Below are 18,210 nucleotides of genomic sequence, written 5' to 3' on the forward strand. Positions count from 1 at the left end.
CACTGACAAATCAGCTCTGCAGTGGCTTCGGCAGATAGTTTACCTTAACCAGCCACCGGATAGCAGACCCGTACAGAAATTTTTCCATTCCCTTCACATCCTGTGCTGAGCTCAAACCAGCTTATAATGATACGTGTCTGATGGAAGAGCAGGAGAGAAAACAGGAATGTCAGCTATGAAATGCTCCCTGACTGCAATGACAGGAGCCTCAACCTCTGAGCTGATGGAGTGACAGACGGGGAAGCAGCTTCACTCCTAACTTGAGCACAATTTCTTCCAACAAGCTGACCTGAAATGCTGGAAAGGAACAAACTAGATTGGTGAGCTATTTCAACTCCTACCTGTGCAAGTTTTCTCCGACGGCTTTCTTCTACTTACCCTTTGCAGAAAACATTGCAGTGTTCCCAGACTGCATCAATGACAGTGCAGTGGAGAGGAAGTTATTTGCACTTCCTCATCTGAACCAGTTTAGTCCTGCTTTACTTCAAGTACTTACTGCCTTTAAGATGTCAGATCCCACTATCTCTAATTTACATACTTAAGCCTAACACATGCAGTAAGGAGATGTATTAAGTATGGCCGCTCATCCTATTGAAATTTGACCGCAAGCAGCTCTATGGATTTTATTCATATTTATGGGAGCCTATAATTTTGCTGCTACACTGTTGATAAACATTAGTATCATCAAGCAATGTATTTCAGGATTCCCGTATATATGGTCCCAGGCTCTGAGACTTTCAGTCCTCCTGAGATTCTCTGCCGTTTCAAAACCAAGAGTTAAAATAAATGAACAGACATGCCCCACCTCACACACACCATATACACACACATGCAGGGAACTGCATTTCAACTATGCAGTTTTCAAAAATTCTCATATTTTTGCCAATTCCAGCAGAGCTAGAGCTGGGAGGAACAGGGTGGGGGGAATTTCTGAAAATCCAGTCCAACTTAGAAAAGCCTTTAATTACTAAGCAGGGCATTTCACTATCATACTTTTGTACCTTTTTTGTTGCAGGCACCCATCTCTCTCTCCTCTATCAACATCTCTTCTTATGGGACATGCTAACTGACAGACTGGAGGGCATGAGTTTCATTCCAGCTTTTTAACCCTGAGTTCAAATACCAGAGCAATCCATGTCAAGAGAGGAAAGAGACCCTTGGCTGCAGTTAATCCCACGCTTCCCATTTTGCTGCCAACAGGATCCCACCCCCCTTCTCCCCACTCCTCCCCATGCGCTCCAGATACTAAGGGAGAGCAACCCAGGCTGCGTAGCGAACGCCACCCTGGTAAGAGCTAAACTTCACTGCGATCCTATTTCTTCCCTTCAATCAGCCACGCTTTCCACCTAAGCCTTGACAATGAAGAGCTGGTCAGGCTCGCTCGGCACAGTCGGACTTTTGTGTCAGGGGAGGCAGAAGGGCAAGTTTTGAGAGCGGACCCTCACACCCCCTCTCCCCCGCTTTGCTCCAGCAAGTTCCCAGCACCAGGAATCACTATCAGCTGAATCACTTTGTTTGACTGGTTCCCTTTACGAAACATGCCCTCCAGGTTCAGATCAGCTCTTCGGCTTGAGACGCGAATCTCTCGGTTCCTCTGCAAGGAGAAAGTGACACCAACCATTATTCTCACAGTTTTATTTGTAAAGGACATAGCATGAAAAGCTGTATTTCAATGTACTTCAAAACCTGAAAAACCCATGTCAGTTTGTGGTATGTATGTTAAAGTGCTTGATATAACAATACTTTTACTAATGTTGTCTTGAAAATAATCCAGTTCTTATTCAGTTAATAATAATGTAAAGACAAAATATACTTAATGGAGACATTTAAGGATCATTTTAAGCTATACAGGGCACATTTGTACATTTCAAGTGTAACATACAATATTTCCCCTCAAGATGCACACCTTCGTTTGATTGAAAGAAGGAATTTTCTCAAATATGCCGTTGCGCAACTATTCTAAAAAGACATTTTTGAACAATGATATCTAATTACACAAACCAACTCAGAATAAACATGAGTAGATTTTTCACTAAACAGTAGAATTTAATTCGTTCCAGAGAATTATAAATACACATTTTGTACATAGTGAGGCATTTGATTTTCTGACTCCCTCAAGTTACCATGCTGGATGTTAGTATAACAGGACTATGCAAACTCAGACATCTGCAGATGGGTATTGGATAGGAATTTTTTTTTTAAAAGCAGATACCAGAGAGCTTTGGTCTTTTCCAAGATTCCCTTTCTCAACCAAAGAAGGTGCTTTAACACTGAAGTAAAAACTGTGTTAGCTTAGAAGAATCCTGATGGGTTTCTCACCATTCTAGTGGGTAGAATGATTTCTGTAAACCTTACAGAAAAAACCTCACAGTTTCCAATAAACAAAAGTAGTCTACTAAAAAAAAAATAAATCATACATGGTAGAATAAAAATTCACTATAAAGAACTGTACTCCCAAGGTTGTCAAATAACTAGTCTTCTAGGAATCTGAGGCACTCAGCTGTGCCCCTTTCAACATATCTTAGAGTGTTTTATTGCCTACAAGGAAATATTAGACATACATAATTTTTATTGTATTATTATTATGATGTGAAACCTGACAAAACCAAACAAGTCAACACTTGCTGAAAAAGCTGATGTGAAGTTGTGTTAAAGTTAAGTGCTACAGATTCCTTAATGTAGTTTGAAATGGGGGAAGGCCCTGTTTTGAATTTTAAAATTTCTCAGGTTTTGACTTTTTTTAACTTAAGAAAGACTTTATGTAGTTATTGCCCTTTTCTCTGTGTGTGGTTTATTCATCTATGCTTGACCTTTAGAGCTGCCTACATTTCTGCTTTATCCTGCGTGCACTTAACCTGTGTCACGTCAGATGAATGTTACAACTGCTTAAGTCACAAAGTCTTTGGAGAAGTATGCAGCAGTATACTTTTGAGAAGTATCCAGCTAGCAAATGCAGATGCTGCTGCGAAGAAATCCAAGGACTAAAGAGGTTATTATTTCAGTAAAATGAAAGTCACTTAGACTGGGTTGGGCGTGAAAAAATCATGTATAGCAGTCATTAGACATAAAAGGCCTGAGTTGTAATAGAAATCAAAACATCCTAAGCAGTCATTACTAAATAATGCTGCCACATGGTTTCTGGTGCTAAATGTATAATTTATTGATAGAGTTAAGTACTAGGGACGCATTTTCAATTGCTGCTGAAGGGTTGTCATGAATCTTCTGCTGACTTTAAGCAGACTTGCCTGGCCACACAGAAAACCATAACACCCCAAATTTCACATTTCTGGAAACGTAAGAGAGGTCACACAGCCGTGGGCTCTGGCTACTAACTCATTACACCATTCACAGCCTTTACGTTAGTTACTCACACCCACAGTAGTGACATGGCAGTGCTGCCTGCTGTATTTGGGATGAGTTTAGTCAGTTTAAGGAAGTACAAGCCCAGGAGGAAAGAACAGTTATTAAAAGCTGGAACCCTCATTAAAGTCAACGACTCCCTGACAGTGTTATTTTACTTCTTTCTTAGAAACAAAAAAACTTCTATAACATAAAACTCTCCCTTCTAATGAAACAAAATCACACAAAGAGTTTTTTTCTGGCTGGGAATATGACGTGAAACTTTGACACTAAAGTGAGTGCTGGTATAAGAATTGGACAGCAGAGGGACCACAGGAAAGTAGAGAAGCTTGACAAAAGGCAGGTGAGAAAGCAAACCCTAATTTTCATCCTCTTTCCTTTTCCTTAGCTCTCATCCCTCTCTCCACCATGTGCACACCATACTGAGACCTGCTACTGCCCACCACTCACAAGTCCCTCTTAATGCGACTTCAGAGCACAGTGCAAGGCAATACACTTACAGTACCAATTAGGGGCCTTTCCCAAGCCACAGCCGACAGTGAGACATCCACAGAAATCCACTGACGAAATGGCCAAGATCATAGGGAATAAACAAGTGAAAACAAACACCTATATTTAAACTAACCTCCAAAAACTAAAACCAGATGAAGCTAACTATGCCCTCAGATCCTTCCAACTCCCATCCACAAGAACGGAAAATACACTCTGTATTTGCTGCATGGTATCCACAAGATGATTTTAATGTAATCTCTTGTTAAATTTTTAGCGTACAGGATTTCAGTTGCTCCCAGTTCCTCTTCAAGAGCTGTATCTGTATATACACACTGTATTACTAACACATTAACTGGAAAGAGTGTAGGAGAGAAGCCTCAAAATACCAAAGTGAGATTCTTTTTTGTCCTCCTTTTGCTTCATTCCTTTTTTTTTTTTTTGTAGCTGGATAATTAAAAAAAAAAAGTAATCAAAGATCCTGTACTTCCTAGGAACACTCATTCTGTGGGATAAAGGAAGACTCATAACCTGTCAGCATTTCAAAACCAGCTGATACAGTTCAGTAGCACAGCAACATCGGTGTTTGTGGCTCTACAGCAATAATTCTTCTCAAGTACAGCAAGAATTTGGTACAAACCAAATTCCTCAACATGGGGTGGGGTGGGGGGGAAAGCCATCCACAACACAAACTGGCTGAGGGCGAGGGGGAATCATCAGAACATCTAGGCAGGCAAGGGACACACCGAGCGAGTCAAGCAAGCCATCATTCCCCATCTCAGGCTGCAGCAGCACCGCTTAAATAGGTCTCTCATACTCCCAGGCTCCGAGGCTGACAGCAGTCCTCCTCTCCAGTGTTTAAGCATTTCAACACTTGTCTCCCCTTTTGGAGATCAACAGAAGTGACACAAAAGACCTTACAGAAAAAAAATGACGAGTCACAACTTCTGTGCATGGAAAGGGCTGAGTCTGTGAACAAACAAAAAACTAAGAGACCATGTACAGTAGGGTAAAACAGCATATGCTTACAACATTTCCAAGAGTGAGACAATCACAATGGCTACATAAGGATATTTGCTGTATTAATTTGCAATACCTGAAAAAAGCCCTGCTGAGTTTGCGCTGTATTTACACATTGATTGGCTTCTTCCTTGCAAGCAAGTAGCGGCATCCCTTCCCACCTCGGTCCTTCCCTCCCCCCAGTCCTTCCCCTGGGTTTAAGCTACTCATAGTCAGAACAAGAACATTCAGTCTAAGAAAAATTTCTTAGAGTAATATAATTTCTTAAAGAAGATAGCATATTTACACACATCTAACACATGAAAATACTCTATTTTATACTAAATTTCTGTTTCAAATAAACTACAATACTGCATCTGAGCTTTCTGCAGCTTTAGAGGACAGTCCCCATCGGGCACAAACTGGGCTTCCCGCTCCTCCTTCAACCAGCAGCTTTGCCTTACAGTGGTGCACTACCATTGCGTTCAAGTCCTGACAGGTCTCCAATTGTGGTTTGCTTGCTTGGGAAAGGAATAATGAAGTTCTCAGCAAAGCCATGCTAAACATCCACTCCTTTAATGAGCGATCCTTCTAGGATGATGTTGAAATCTTGCAATGTCTGTAGGACTCGGATAAGGGAGTTGACAGTCATGCGGTCCCGTAGGAGAGCATTCTCCTCATACATCCTTGTAATGGGTGGGCACTCTGCCAGCAACGGGATCCACTGAGAGAGCAAGTGGTCCCTGCAAAGGGGATGAAAGGAATTATTTTGGCACCAAGTACAACAGATCTCAAACTGAAATTCTTCTCCAAGAACACAACCCAAAACATGCAGTCTCTTTTTGCGGTGATGCATATTGTTTGCACATAAAAGTTTCCTGTGTAATCATAACCCTTGATTTTGTTAGTAAAATACAGGTAACTGAACATACTGTAGGAATGACGATGGAAAGATATCAGCAGAATTGGACAACTGACTTTGGAAGAATTCAGCAATATCTTCAGATCAGGAACAGGAAAAGTAAAACTCAGGAAAAACCAACAGACTGTTTTCCAACTGGTTTTCCATGTATCCAGACAGACAAGGCAAAAATGGTACTTATTTCTAGACATACCAACTTCCACTCTCCAAAATACAACTAAGCCCCTCCCCTCGCCCCTCCCCAAATGCAAGACAGAAAGCATCCCATTAGGAAAGAAAGATTCATCTAGAATAGTTTTGTCAAAATTATAACAGACATCCCATTTTCATAGGCAAAGTGATTCAATGAGGCTTTAGAAATGCACCAGCTCTTGCAAAGGAACTCTGCGTTCCCAAAGCCAGCACTTCATCAAAAATACAATTTCAAGACAGATTTCATGCATATGACTGTCAAGCTAACAGTTCTAAAAGAGCTCAAAACATTTTTAGTATTTTAGACACTAGCCATGTATCATTACTGCTTCTTTGCTCCACTTTTTTCATGTAGTATTAAAGCTGCCTAAAATAGGTACTGGATAATAGATAGGTATGAGTTGTCTTAAAATGGAAAACTAAAGGTAGTAACAATGGTGTGAAAATATTCTTCTAGTCTAATGCAAGAGGACATATATAATGAAGAGCAGTTAGGTACCTTGTCCCCAGGCAAACCAGAATTTGGAATTTGCCATCCTTTCCAATGTTCCTTGGAGCTGTATTGATGGCATTCACATAATGACAGAAGGTTTTGCATGAAGATCTCTGAAGCAAAAGGGCCTCCTCATTGTCTCCAATCTGGTCACTGGTTTCAAAATAAGCAACAGCTTTCTCTGTGGTAGGGAGAAAATCAGAACCCAGTGAGCAGAAGTACTTCATTGTGACATAGAATTACACAAGGTTATCCTTAAAAAAACAACCTGCTGAGAGCTATTGCACAGTTTATATAGGGATTCCTCACTCTGAAGACCATAGGTGGTGATCTCCACCTTTGCTACATAGCAGTGGTCAGCAGACTGGTTGATGTCTAATACAGTTAGGTAACATCAAGGAGCCGCACCAGCGTACCTATCAATGGTTTCATTTTAAGTGATACCATCAGCTTTGATTTTTCACCTTTTCTGAGTAAGCACATACCCTTGGGCTAAGTATCTCAACTTGCGAGCATGTTTTAAGGCAATAAGTACGTCTTAAATTACCACAACATAGGCCTACAGATCAGTATCACCAGAAGACCAATGCAGTGATTAGGAGAGTTCTCATAAACAACCAGAAATCTAAATCTTTCACTCCCTGCCCTTTCCCAACTCTCCCCCTAACATTGATTGCTACTCTACCCCAGCCTCCAGCCTACCTTCTTTCTGGGTAGAAAAGCAGCTGTGTGAACATTCATCTATGAATAAATGACTAGAATTTGAAGTGCTCTTAAATTTCTGCACAGATTCACACTCATCTCTTATATAGAGTTTAGTATTTCTCATCTTCCATCTTGTTTCTCATTGACTTTAAGCAACCTGGAGCAGGTGCTAGGCAGGAACAAATCGCACCCTAGTTGCCTTGACGAGAATCCAAGGTCTGTGCATGAGTAGTCATTTTGCCCTAATCTTTCTTCTCCTTCTGCCTCCAAATCACATACCAGCTTACCTATGAAATCCCAGATGAAGACATTCTTATGAAAAATGCGAGCCGATTTGAATCCATGGTGGAAGACCTGCTCTAGTGCTGCGACCAGACCGTTTTCTCCACACAACAGAATGGTAAGGCTCCCTCTCTATGGGAAAGGGAGAGTCTGTAAGTACAACTTGCCTTGTTTGTATGCCAGAAGCTTCAAACCTAAAGGTTAACAGTCTCTACTAGTACTTCAGTTCCATTTCTGTTTATAAAAATATTTACATGCATTGTTGGTACCAGGCAAGTAATGAAAAGTAGGAAGTACCTCTTTCTCTGGCTTGTGAAAGTGTTTCACAATATTGTTCACGGCTTCCCCGATACCCTCTTGGATCTGTCCCGCATTAGGCTCTGTGAAATGATGGAGAGCATACTAGCTCAAGATACCAACTTTAAAACACTCATCAAATTCTTATGATGACATAGCTTGAACTGCAGGAATTATTCTGTATCTTTAACAGAGTTCAGGCAATCATTTGTCTTGGGTAAACCTGAGCCTTAATTACAAGGAACTGATGAGCAACCCTGGAATAGTCAAATAAATCGCCCTACTTAAAAATGCACAACCCAAGGATCTGGCTTGATAAATATTTTATTTGAGTTAATCACATCTTGCTCATCACATAGAGTACAGCAACCTTCACGTGAAGACACATGGGCTGAAAGGTTGTAGCCCAGTCATTTGACTCACTTCTACGTGACAAGAGGCCAGAAAACCCAGCACTCATTAATTCCTGACTTGAACCCCCAATGTTTTATTGAACCAAAACAAGTATCTATTTTGGGCACCTGTCTAGTCGTTGTACCAGTGTGAGGGGCCACAGGCAGAGAATATTCCTTATTAATGGTTCCAAGAGTAAGTTATCTTCCATGTTAAAATGTATGCCATGTTTCCGCTCTGAATCCGTTTAGCTGTATGCCTCTGCTACTGAATCATGCTATGCCTCCACCTGCTACCATTTCATCTTCCTATGCAGGTACCTGCAGAAAATTATCTAGTCTCTCATTCACTTTCTCATTAAAACAGACTGAACTTTTAAAACTTCATTTCAAGCAGATGTTTTCCAGACTTCAATCATTTTCATGGTTCTTCTATGAGTCCTTCCTAGTTTTTCAGACATATGTAAGTTGCTATTAGCTTGCCCTACAATTGTTATTTTGGAAGCATGGAGTAATTCAGTATCATTTTATTACATGATGACCTCCACAGTCTTTGGCAGGTCTAACACAGAGCCTCATGTAGCTCACAAGACAAATGAATTATGGGGCCTTAGTGTTCTCAGACCTAAGGAAATGGTGCCCAGTCCTCCAGCTAATATGGACTCACACACGTGAAGAGCTGCAGTGGTCCCGTGGTGGTTTTTAAATGCTGCATTACTCTTGGAGGCTGATCTTTCCTTGCTTGACATTTCAGCAGTCACGTCCTCTGATTTTACAGGAGCTGGACAGATTTATGAACAGGATCTACACTGTGCTTATCTGTATGCTTTAGCAGAGAATGCCTCACGTGGCCCTTACAGTCCCATGCCCCATTGTAGCTAGGTGCAGCTACTTGTAAAAGCTAATTTTAGGGATGTGAAGTTGATGTCCCCTAGGGTCCCTCTGGAGATGTGCTCCTCCAGAAGGCAGTCACAGCATCCGCATCAGGCTCTGAACTGCCCTTCGGAGAGGACTGTCTTCCCACTGACTGCAAAGTGAGCCGGGAAGCTGAGCAGCATCAGCTACTGCAAATTCTGCTGCCTCCTCCTCCCTCACCTCATATCTCCATGCTCCAAGGAAAGAGATTATTATCTCTGAACCGTCAAATGGGGACACTGAAAAAGGCAATGGGTACAGTCACAGAGCAAGCTGCAGACACACAAACCGGGGCAGGAAAAACTCATCAGCTCGCAGCTGTTCCTGTGCACCAAGCCTTGCTTCAGAAGGAGCTCTCCTGTTCACAGGAGCTTTATTTCTCAGTAGTTGCTGCTCCTTTCTTTAGGGCCCTGGGGAGAAAGGAAAGGACTTACTGGTGTTCTTCCCTGTGAGGGAAGTGATGCTCAGTCGTCGAGCCGTGGTAGGAGATTTCTGCTGGGGTGGGGTACGGCACTGCTTCCCCAGCTCTTCCTCAGATGTGGAGGACACCAGCTCTCCAATGAGTATTCGCTCCAAACTGCCATCGTCAACGCCCTTTCCCAGCCATCGCCCGCAGGGAAACCTGCCATGCAGCCAGCGCAAGCACAGATCAGCCACACAGGCAGTCTAGCTTGATCTCAAAGTTAGAGGGACAGCTAGCACCCATAAACACTGCTAATGGGCAGGGAATACTCTGTAGCCAGAAACTTTTCACAAACCAAAACTCAGCAGGCAGCATCCCCTGCACCACAACTGATAGGACCAAACCAGAAAACTACATTCACCTCCATCCTTAGGCAAAGGGAAATATGCAAAGCTTGCATGAAAGCACGGGACAACAGAAAGTGTTATACACATATTTCATGGGATACACCTTGATTTCTGCTGGGTTATTTTTCACTTGCAACCACAACTGATATTCAGCCTTTACAAATATTGTGATGATTAACAATTAAATCCCCACACAGAGTTCCCACCCAACTGCAGCTGTGATGTCTCCTCATACTCAAACCTCACCTCACATTTTATTGCTGTACTTTTTGACCCCACCCACAGTCCTGATGAAATCCACGCACGTGTCCATACCCCCAGTGCTTGTACCCCATTTCCTCCTGCTTTCCCCCATACACTGTGGCCAACCTTGAGCTCTGGAGGTCACCCCTCTGAATCATAGTTTTCCAAGTTTACATTTAGAAAAAAAATTAAGTCTGCTTAGCCAGATGTTTTGTAAAACCAATGATGAGTTAGATTATTTCGACACAAGATGTATGTACTCAATAGAAGATTAAGAAATCATCAAAACCTTTTATTTTCTTGTAATCCAAGTTTCTGTACATTTGTTATAGTACTTAGACATCGGAATATTTTTTAAAAGAAAAAGAAATCAAAGATTTGCCCTAAACTATCATTCCAGCTCTTGGGGGTTTAAAGAGTTCATTCGTGCACAATCTTACCACACTACTTTAAATCAAGAGATTTAATTATTAGACACAAACACATGAATCACTTCAGAAGTATCCATACTGTCTGTCCTGTCTCAGAGAGATGCAAAAAACCCCCTACATTCAAGTCTCATTTAATATTTATCAGATTATTTGACTTCAACTAGGGCTTCTGAAATGAGAGAACCGGGGGTGGGGGAAACCAACCCAACCCTATCAGGTACCCAAATCAGCCCACAGTGCTCCATCAACTGAGGAGAAGATGGATGCCTTCTTGCTTTCTCTAGATTTAATAAGTAAGAATTTCAGACAAAGAAAATTAAAACTTGTTGCTTACTTGTACGTGTGTCCTGTTATTTCATTTCTGACCATGACACAATCAACCAGCCACTTGGCTAGTAGCCCTGAGTTGTCATGACCAATCTGAACGGTCGTCAGCTTCCCTAAATTCTGGCACTGAAATGAGTAACAGTTTTTACTTAATTTAAAAAACAACAGACAACACAACCCCCCACCACATGCACACATATGGTCTCAAATGTATGTTTTTATTCAGTTTCCTTTGATTTATACAGCAAGTATTTTCAACCAAACATGCAGAGTGTTTTGAAAAGCAGAATAATTATTTTAAGTCAGGAGAAAAGAAAAACCTTGAAATAAAACTATTGAAAGCTTGTGAAGAGATTACATTCTTTGTTGTGAGCACTCACTCTGAATATTTCTGAGAAGTATTAATTACCAATTTCTGAGCTAAGGTAACAAGGTGTGCTTTTGTAGAAGAAATATATCTTCAGAACAAACAGCTTTTAAAAAATGCATTTTGAGCATACTGACCTTCAGTTGACTCACTCTACACTATGAAGCAGTCCCTAGATCCTTTATTATTTTCAAAGATCAATTTGCTTACCATTGGGCAAGACAAAAATCACTAACATGAGACTCTTAACATCACAAAGAGACAGAACAAGGAGAACAAGGGACCGTGAATTCCAGTGCAATATGTAATTGTAGGTGGGGCTGGCAGCAACATCTATTAACGTCACCTAAACACTTCCCTTGCAAGACCTTGCTTTTCATTGCTTCTAATACTGCCAAACAAGCAGCTTGGGCTGACATTTTCCATAGTGGGTGGCTACCCAAGCTGATATTTTAGAAAAGCTTCAGCCGAAGGAATAATCCAGAACAGTATTAGTATGGTCCTTAGAAATGTCTAAATATGTTATTTTGCTTGTTAGAAGCCTGGAGATCTTTTCTACAAAATACTAATATCTGAATCAGAGGCAGCCATGTATCACAAAAATACCCTCTCTATCTCTGTCAAAATCTACCTATATTTGGCAAGAGTTTTTTTTTACTATTGTTGTTGAAGATCAGTCTGCATATGCTCAATGGATGCAACTTCAATTTTAGTAGCAGATTTTCCTACGAAATCACTCCTTACTGGATATGGTACAGCCTGGAGCTACAGGAGCCTGGCGGGGCTTTCCCTGCAATTCCCACTACCAGCTGCTTTGGGGTGGCACCAAGCCAACCTGTAACTGACGGGTGGGAAAGCAGAGGGGAACGCCAGGTAGTCAAACGCAAAGAGAAAACCACAGCAAGCACAGAGAAGAGAGCCCGATGGGGACGGCGGCTCTATGGTTTCCCGGGAGTAGCACCTGAAGCTGGGAAGTTGAAGAGCTGAGGGGTTCGACTGGCTGGTTGGAAGGAAAGCAGCAACGCCGGACAAGGAGCTGGAGCGGGAGGAGAAGAAATTTGGGACTGGCCAGAGGTAGAAAGGGACCTGGGTGGTGGTTAACTGGGAAGATAGATTGAGAGAACAGAAAAGAAACTTGGAAGGGAAACGAGGAGTTGGAAATGAGGCCTGAAAGGGAAAATTAGGCAAGGAGTCATGGAAGGGAATGAGATGTGGAAATAGATTGGCTAGGTGAGAAGAGGAGCCCTGGGCTGGGACAGGGACAGCAGTGAAGCCTGTGATTAAAAGTGGCATGTGCTCACAGGAAACTTTCATCTAGCACAGGAGGGGCAGGCAGCACTATTTTCCTGTACATATTTGAATGTACAGCGACCTTGAAAACCTGGACAGAATCTGAAATGCTGTGATCTTAAGACAATAAACCTTCCCCAAATTAGTATTTATTTGGAAGCATGTTTCAAATTGAAAAGTAAAATGTAAAGAGCATATACTCACCTCAAATGTCATTTCTAGGTGATTTTTAGGAATCTGCATTACGCCTGTATCTCCTAGTTCTCCTGATACACAAATCCATGGGTTTGATGTGGTTATTGCATTGCTTAGTTTTTTGATGGGAATTATCACTGACCTATAAGGGATCACTAAGAACAGAGGAGGAAAAATAAGTTAGTCTTGACTTTTTTTCCCCTCGCAGTAAACGCAATTTCTGGAGTAAACCACGCCTCTCCCTTGAAGAGAAGTTCTTGTCCCATGTCTCGGCAGCCTAACAAGGAGAACTCCTCCCCTGTTCTCCCTATGAAGGCTGAGATAAACCCGCAGGGTGCCTTGCTGCGGCGGCAGAGACTCTCCTCTCACGGAGGCTCCCAGCAGCAGCCTCCGTTCCAGCCAGCCGTCAGCCAGAAGAAGCGGCTCCGCAGCCCAGCTTTCGGGCAGCTCCCACCCGCATTAGTCACTGCCAGCAGCCTCCCGCCGCTCTCGGTTCAGCGAGGGGCTCGGTGCTGCCGGCCCAGAGGCGCCCAAGGGCAGCGCGGGGCGGGGGGGGCGGCGGCGGCGGCGGCGGCGGCGGCGGGCAGCGCGGGGCGGGCGGCGGCGGGCAGCGATGCCGCACGGTGGTGCTGCAGCCCCGCGGCAGAACCGGCCGCCGCCTTGCCGCAGAGCCGGGCCAACGCAAGGACGGTGCCGGAGTCCGCCGGGGGAAAGGGATGAACCCCGTCCGCGGCAAGGCACCGCCGCCGCCGGCAGGCTGAAAGGATAAAGGGGGCACACGGAAGGTTTATAGGGGAAAAGGAATGTCAGAAACGCTGGCATGGCTGGTAACGGCACAGCCAAAGTCTCAAGTCTGATGTGTCTCTGTGGACATCCCCCCATTAAAAACTACATTATTATTATTATTATTATTATTATTATGCTTTTAAATCTGCACCACCCCTACGTGCTTAAGACAAGGACTGCCACCCACCCCGATTTGGATTTGACTCAGATACTGCACGCTAGCACTGCAAGACTCTCTCTCCTTACGTTTCACAAGCTGCCTTTTTGACTGGGTAAGATAAGCCAGCCTTTTTACTTTTTGTGTGCCATACAATGATACTGCACCGAAAAAAATACCCTCAAATTCCAAGCGCTTGTCCCGCAGGGGAAAGCTGTCAAGCTGGATGCCCCACAGAAATAAGGTAATCAAGGATGAATAAACCTCTTTGCGCTGTGCTAGTTCTGAGGGGATTTATTGCTTTAAGAGGAGAAAAAGTAGAATGAGTGCCTGTTTTGACAGCCATGTAAAACTTGCTTCACTTCACTCTGAACAGGCAGGGAAATGAAGACTAAGGGCTGCCAAGGTGAATCCAAATAATTAGGCCATCTCACGGGGTCCTGCCTTCTCCGCATTGCCCAGTGCTGGAGAGACAAACATTCATTTTCAGATTTCGATCCAATCTCTGCTCTCCTTCTTACAAGAGAGGAAGGGAGAGGCAATCTTTTGGGCATTTAAGGAGAGACAAAAAGGGATTTAAAATATACAGCAGAGCACAAAGTGCCCTGTATTTCATCCTCCAAGACTTCCATCTCCTTCTCAAGTCTGCGGAGAGCAGGCTGTTAGGATGCACACTTAGCGAAGGCCAGAAAGAGGCATTAGGATGTAGAGGACTTGTCTCGGAGGGAAGATGAGAGAGAACTATGCAACTCGGTGAGGAAAATCAAGCGCTACAGCGGCACTCTCTGCTGATTACTCTCCTTTGTGCAATGCTCTTATCCAGAGCACTCCCACACAACCTTGGCTCTCCAGCTGGTTTCCCAGAGCAACACCCAGCACCCATGAGCCCGGCAGCAACAACCAAGGTTTCCAGATAAGGGCTCAGCTACTCAGGCACCAGCAACAGCAACACCATCTTGTACAAATCATGACAGCAACTAATTTTTCTTCAGGGGGAAAAAAATTGATTCTCCAACTCACTGATTGTGGTGAAGACGCTTGTGAAGCAGAAGTAATCCACTGCGTTGAGTGAGAGCAGGTGATACAGAAACTGTTCCCGTTCTTCTTCACAGCGCAGGAAAGCGTAACGCTTGTAAAGTTTCCTGGTAGAAACAAATACATTGCTTTTTTTGTTGAAAAAGCACCATGTATCTTAAAAGGTGTTTGAATCTCAAAACAGCAAAAGAAGAGTTGATCTTAATGGGAGGTATGAAAAGTGAGATTCCCCAGCTAACACAAGCTGCTAGAAACCCATAAGGGGCATTTACCCCCAATGCTACACGTGTTTTACAGATCACTCTTGGCTCCACGCTACCATAGCAAGTCTACAGAGTTCATCCCATTAAAGGATCAGTTTTGGTTTTGCTGCAAAGCACAGATATAAAATAACACTACTCACAACAGCAGACCTGAACCAACGTACAGCAACCTCATTTCTTCCCCATATCTTCCCACTGTGGTATAGCCTAGTCTAATAACCTAATCTTCTTTCTACTCCATACTGCGACAGAGAAAACTAAGCAGAAGGCACCAAACCAGGGAAGGCACCGAGCAGCAGCAGGAGTCCTCCTACCACTCCTTCACTTCAGTGAACCGAGTGTACATCACCAATTGCCCAAAGCAGCACAAAGGCACACCAGGAGTTAACCTGGCCCTGCTCTGAGAAAGCACAGACCTTGTGACACTGCCTGTAGCCTGAAGGCAACAGACTCCCAAAAAGATGCTGAGGTAGATAGAGGTAGATGAAACTTCAGGAAAAGACAGGTCTGCCACCATGCCTTTAGCTGATCACCCAAGACATGACTGTCTCCAGCTACTCCTCTTTCTTCCCGTTAGCAGATTTAAGTATTTGGTAGCTTCCAGCATAAATCAAGCCTGTAACTCATCACAGAGCCAGAACTGCATGCAATAGCTAGGATGTTTTCTTTTCATAAGGTTTGGGTTTTTTTTCCTAAATGCATTGCTTCGAGAAAATGAAGTCAGGGAACATCTACACAGGCAGATTCTTAAGTCCCTGTGCTTGCAAAAGGAGGCAAAGCTGGGGGAGCTGCTAAGTGGCTGGGAGGGCTGGCCTCTAACCCAGCTCATCGGCACTCAGGATGGGGGCCTGCGTTTGGCTTGAGTCAACGTAACGCAGGGCTGCTGTGAGAAAAGGGGCATTCCTGCCCCTGCTGCTTCATTTGCACAAGATACAGTGATTGTAGGGCCGCAAAGCAGCTTGGATCAACGCACTGATCTGACCAAAACCTAACGCCTCCTTCCTGAAAATCGTGATCCGTTTTCCATGCAGATGAGCAGACTTCTGCCCTGCTGGGTGGGCAGCACCTCCTCCCCCAGCTACCCTCTGCCCTTCAATCACTTCTAGCTGGAAACCACAGTACCTAAACAGGGCGCCTGGCTGCGCCCCAAGCCTGCATGGCACCTTGACGCACCACTGAGGAAGCCGTGAAAGTGAAGCTTTGAGAAGAAGAGCCAGCTTACTTGGCAAGTGCCTGGTTGGAAAGCAGCTGCTTCAGGTGCTGAGACAAAAGCTTCTTCTCCAGAGAAAGCCTTATCCAGGCTCGGGCTCGCCCCACATCAGTCTTTATCTCACTCATGTTCTGAACATGCCTGAAACGGGTGGGGAAAAAAAAAGATAGTAATAGATGAATCATAAAAATCCTACATGCTTCAAATGGCAACATCCAGTGTGATGCAGCAGCTGAATTGGAAAACGTCTCCTGACATCGTTTCTAGAGAAAGAGGCCCCCAGCAGAGCCCTGCAGAGCCCTGCACTGTCGCACTGAGAGCCCCGGCAGCCCCAGGCTGGCCCAGGGACATGGGGCAGCCCTTCCCCGGCACGGCAGGTTGCAACCTGGGCGCACTACAGCCCGATTCAGCTGCTCTGTGTCCTGGCATTTGCTTGGCCAAGGTGAGCAGGGGTAGATCTGCTCATCCCTGCATTGCCTGAGGTAGATGTCCTCATGGACACTGGTAACGCTTAAAAAAAGCAGCCACCTTGTGAAGACCCAGTTATATCACAGTCTCTCCCTCAAGCTGCTGACACGAATGGGTATGTCTGGGCGGGCAGAGGACAAATAGATATCTTAAGAGTTTCTCCAAACCACAATCTACTCTGAAGGCTCTAACAAACCCCTTGATGGCAGCAGCAATGGGAAATCCAAGAAAAAGAGGATTGTTGGGGAAAAAACAGTGACAGGCAGTCACAAGCAGAATCACATTTCCAGGGATATAAGAGGCCCTCGTGTAAGTGATAATCTGAACAGCCCTCCACATACTTGGTCTGTAGGAAAGCAGAACTGTTCTATAGGGGCTTTCTTCTATGGTTTTGCTTTTCTTTTTTTTAAACTTCCCATATTTCAGTTTGGAGAATGCCAGAAACCCCAGTTTTAGAGCACAGGGAGCTTTAGAAGAGGAAGAGAACTGCCATGGCAGGGTGAAGCTGCTTCCAAAAACCCCCCACTTGGTTAAATAAACAGCAAGAAAAACGAATAACAGTTTCCAGCAGGGAAAAGAAAAGGCTGCAATTTCTTAATTTTCACGCAGTTTGCATGTTAAGTACACAGGCAATTCAGCCCTCCAAACCTCTGTGGCAGGCTCCAAGTACCATCAGCTGCGTCTGAACTGATCTCTGTTGTGATTTACTTTTCAACTCCTGCATCTTCCTTGAAGGCCCTCCGCGCATTGCTGAGTGTTAGGGAATGTGGCAATATTTACTCCAAAGAAAATCCAACAAAGTCATGCTGTGACTGATGCTTTTTATGTTGACTAGTATAGTCTCACTGTCTCGTGCTTTCCCCCATCTGTTATACCCAAGCGCGTGCTTTGCGTTATATTTAGACCCTGCATTATTTGAGAAAAATACTCTCTTGTTTATAGAGCTTCTAGCATAGCAGGACGAGGACCTTAAGGGCAAATTTTCAAAGTATAACTTAGTGCTGTCCAGAAATACGTGTTCGCTCTGCACAAATGAAGTGGATACCAGACATACCAGCAGCACCGTTCTCCACCAGGCTGACCTACCCAAATTCTCAAAATACAGGTCTACTTTTGCAGTCCAAGCTGAGATGTCTGTATCACACGGCTCTGTGCTGTAGGTACACATATGAAGCACCATCAGGAAGAAACAATCAATAGGAGTAATGATAGCTTGCCAGTGGCAAAACCCAGGTTACTTAAAAGCCCTTTAAAAAAAAAAGGTAGTGTTTTGGGTTTTTTTTAAAAAGAAACTTTCCCCCTGTTTCCTAATGTGACATATGGATAGTTCTCTGATGGATCAGGTGAGAAGTACTAACTTTCAGTGAGCTGTAAAACAAACCCAGGAGGGCACATTACACTCACATACAAGTCCTTGCCCTTCAAAAGCAAGCTCAGCAGCCTCCCTCTGTCAGCAGCAATGCCTACCAGCTGAATCACTGCTGAGAGCCTTGCTCCTAGCACTGGAAAGCCCTTCCTGGCTCTGAGCATGGCAGCCAGTGTTAGACCTTCCAGCCCAGACAGCTGGGCACGTGATCTGGAG

General features: G+C 43.9%; 1 protein-coding gene across 3 annotated transcripts in view; it reads right to left on the minus strand.

Annotated features, from left to right (window-relative positions):
- Positions 1-1,626: 1,626 nt before the first annotated feature.
- DENND5B (DENN domain containing 5B) overlaps positions 1,627-18,210 on the minus strand; it is a 121,010-nt gene continuing 104,426 nt past the window's right edge. For all 3 annotated transcript variants that reach the window (XM_050894823.1, XM_050894815.1, XM_050894806.1), the window contains 9 exons: positions 16,173-16,301; positions 14,673-14,794; positions 12,719-12,864; positions 10,865-10,983; positions 9,481-9,668; positions 7,740-7,822; positions 7,448-7,574; positions 6,462-6,636; positions 1,627-5,591 (listed from right to left, as the gene is read on the minus strand). In XM_050894823.1, coding sequence (XP_050750780.1) covers positions 5,408-5,591; positions 6,462-6,636; positions 7,448-7,574; positions 7,740-7,822; positions 9,481-9,668; positions 10,865-10,983; positions 12,719-12,864; positions 14,673-14,794; positions 16,173-16,301 — 1,273 coding nt within the window. In that variant the 3' untranslated portion in view covers positions 1,627-5,407. The remainder of the gene's footprint in view (positions 5,592-6,461; positions 6,637-7,447; positions 7,575-7,739; positions 7,823-9,480; positions 9,669-10,864; positions 10,984-12,718; positions 12,865-14,672; positions 14,795-16,172; positions 16,302-18,210) is intronic.

This window comes from Gymnogyps californianus, chromosome 1 (genome assembly GCF_018139145.2).
Source record: "Gymnogyps californianus isolate 813 chromosome 1, ASM1813914v2, whole genome shotgun sequence".
NCBI classification, from domain to species: domain Eukaryota; kingdom Metazoa; phylum Chordata; class Aves; order Accipitriformes; family Cathartidae; genus Gymnogyps; species Gymnogyps californianus.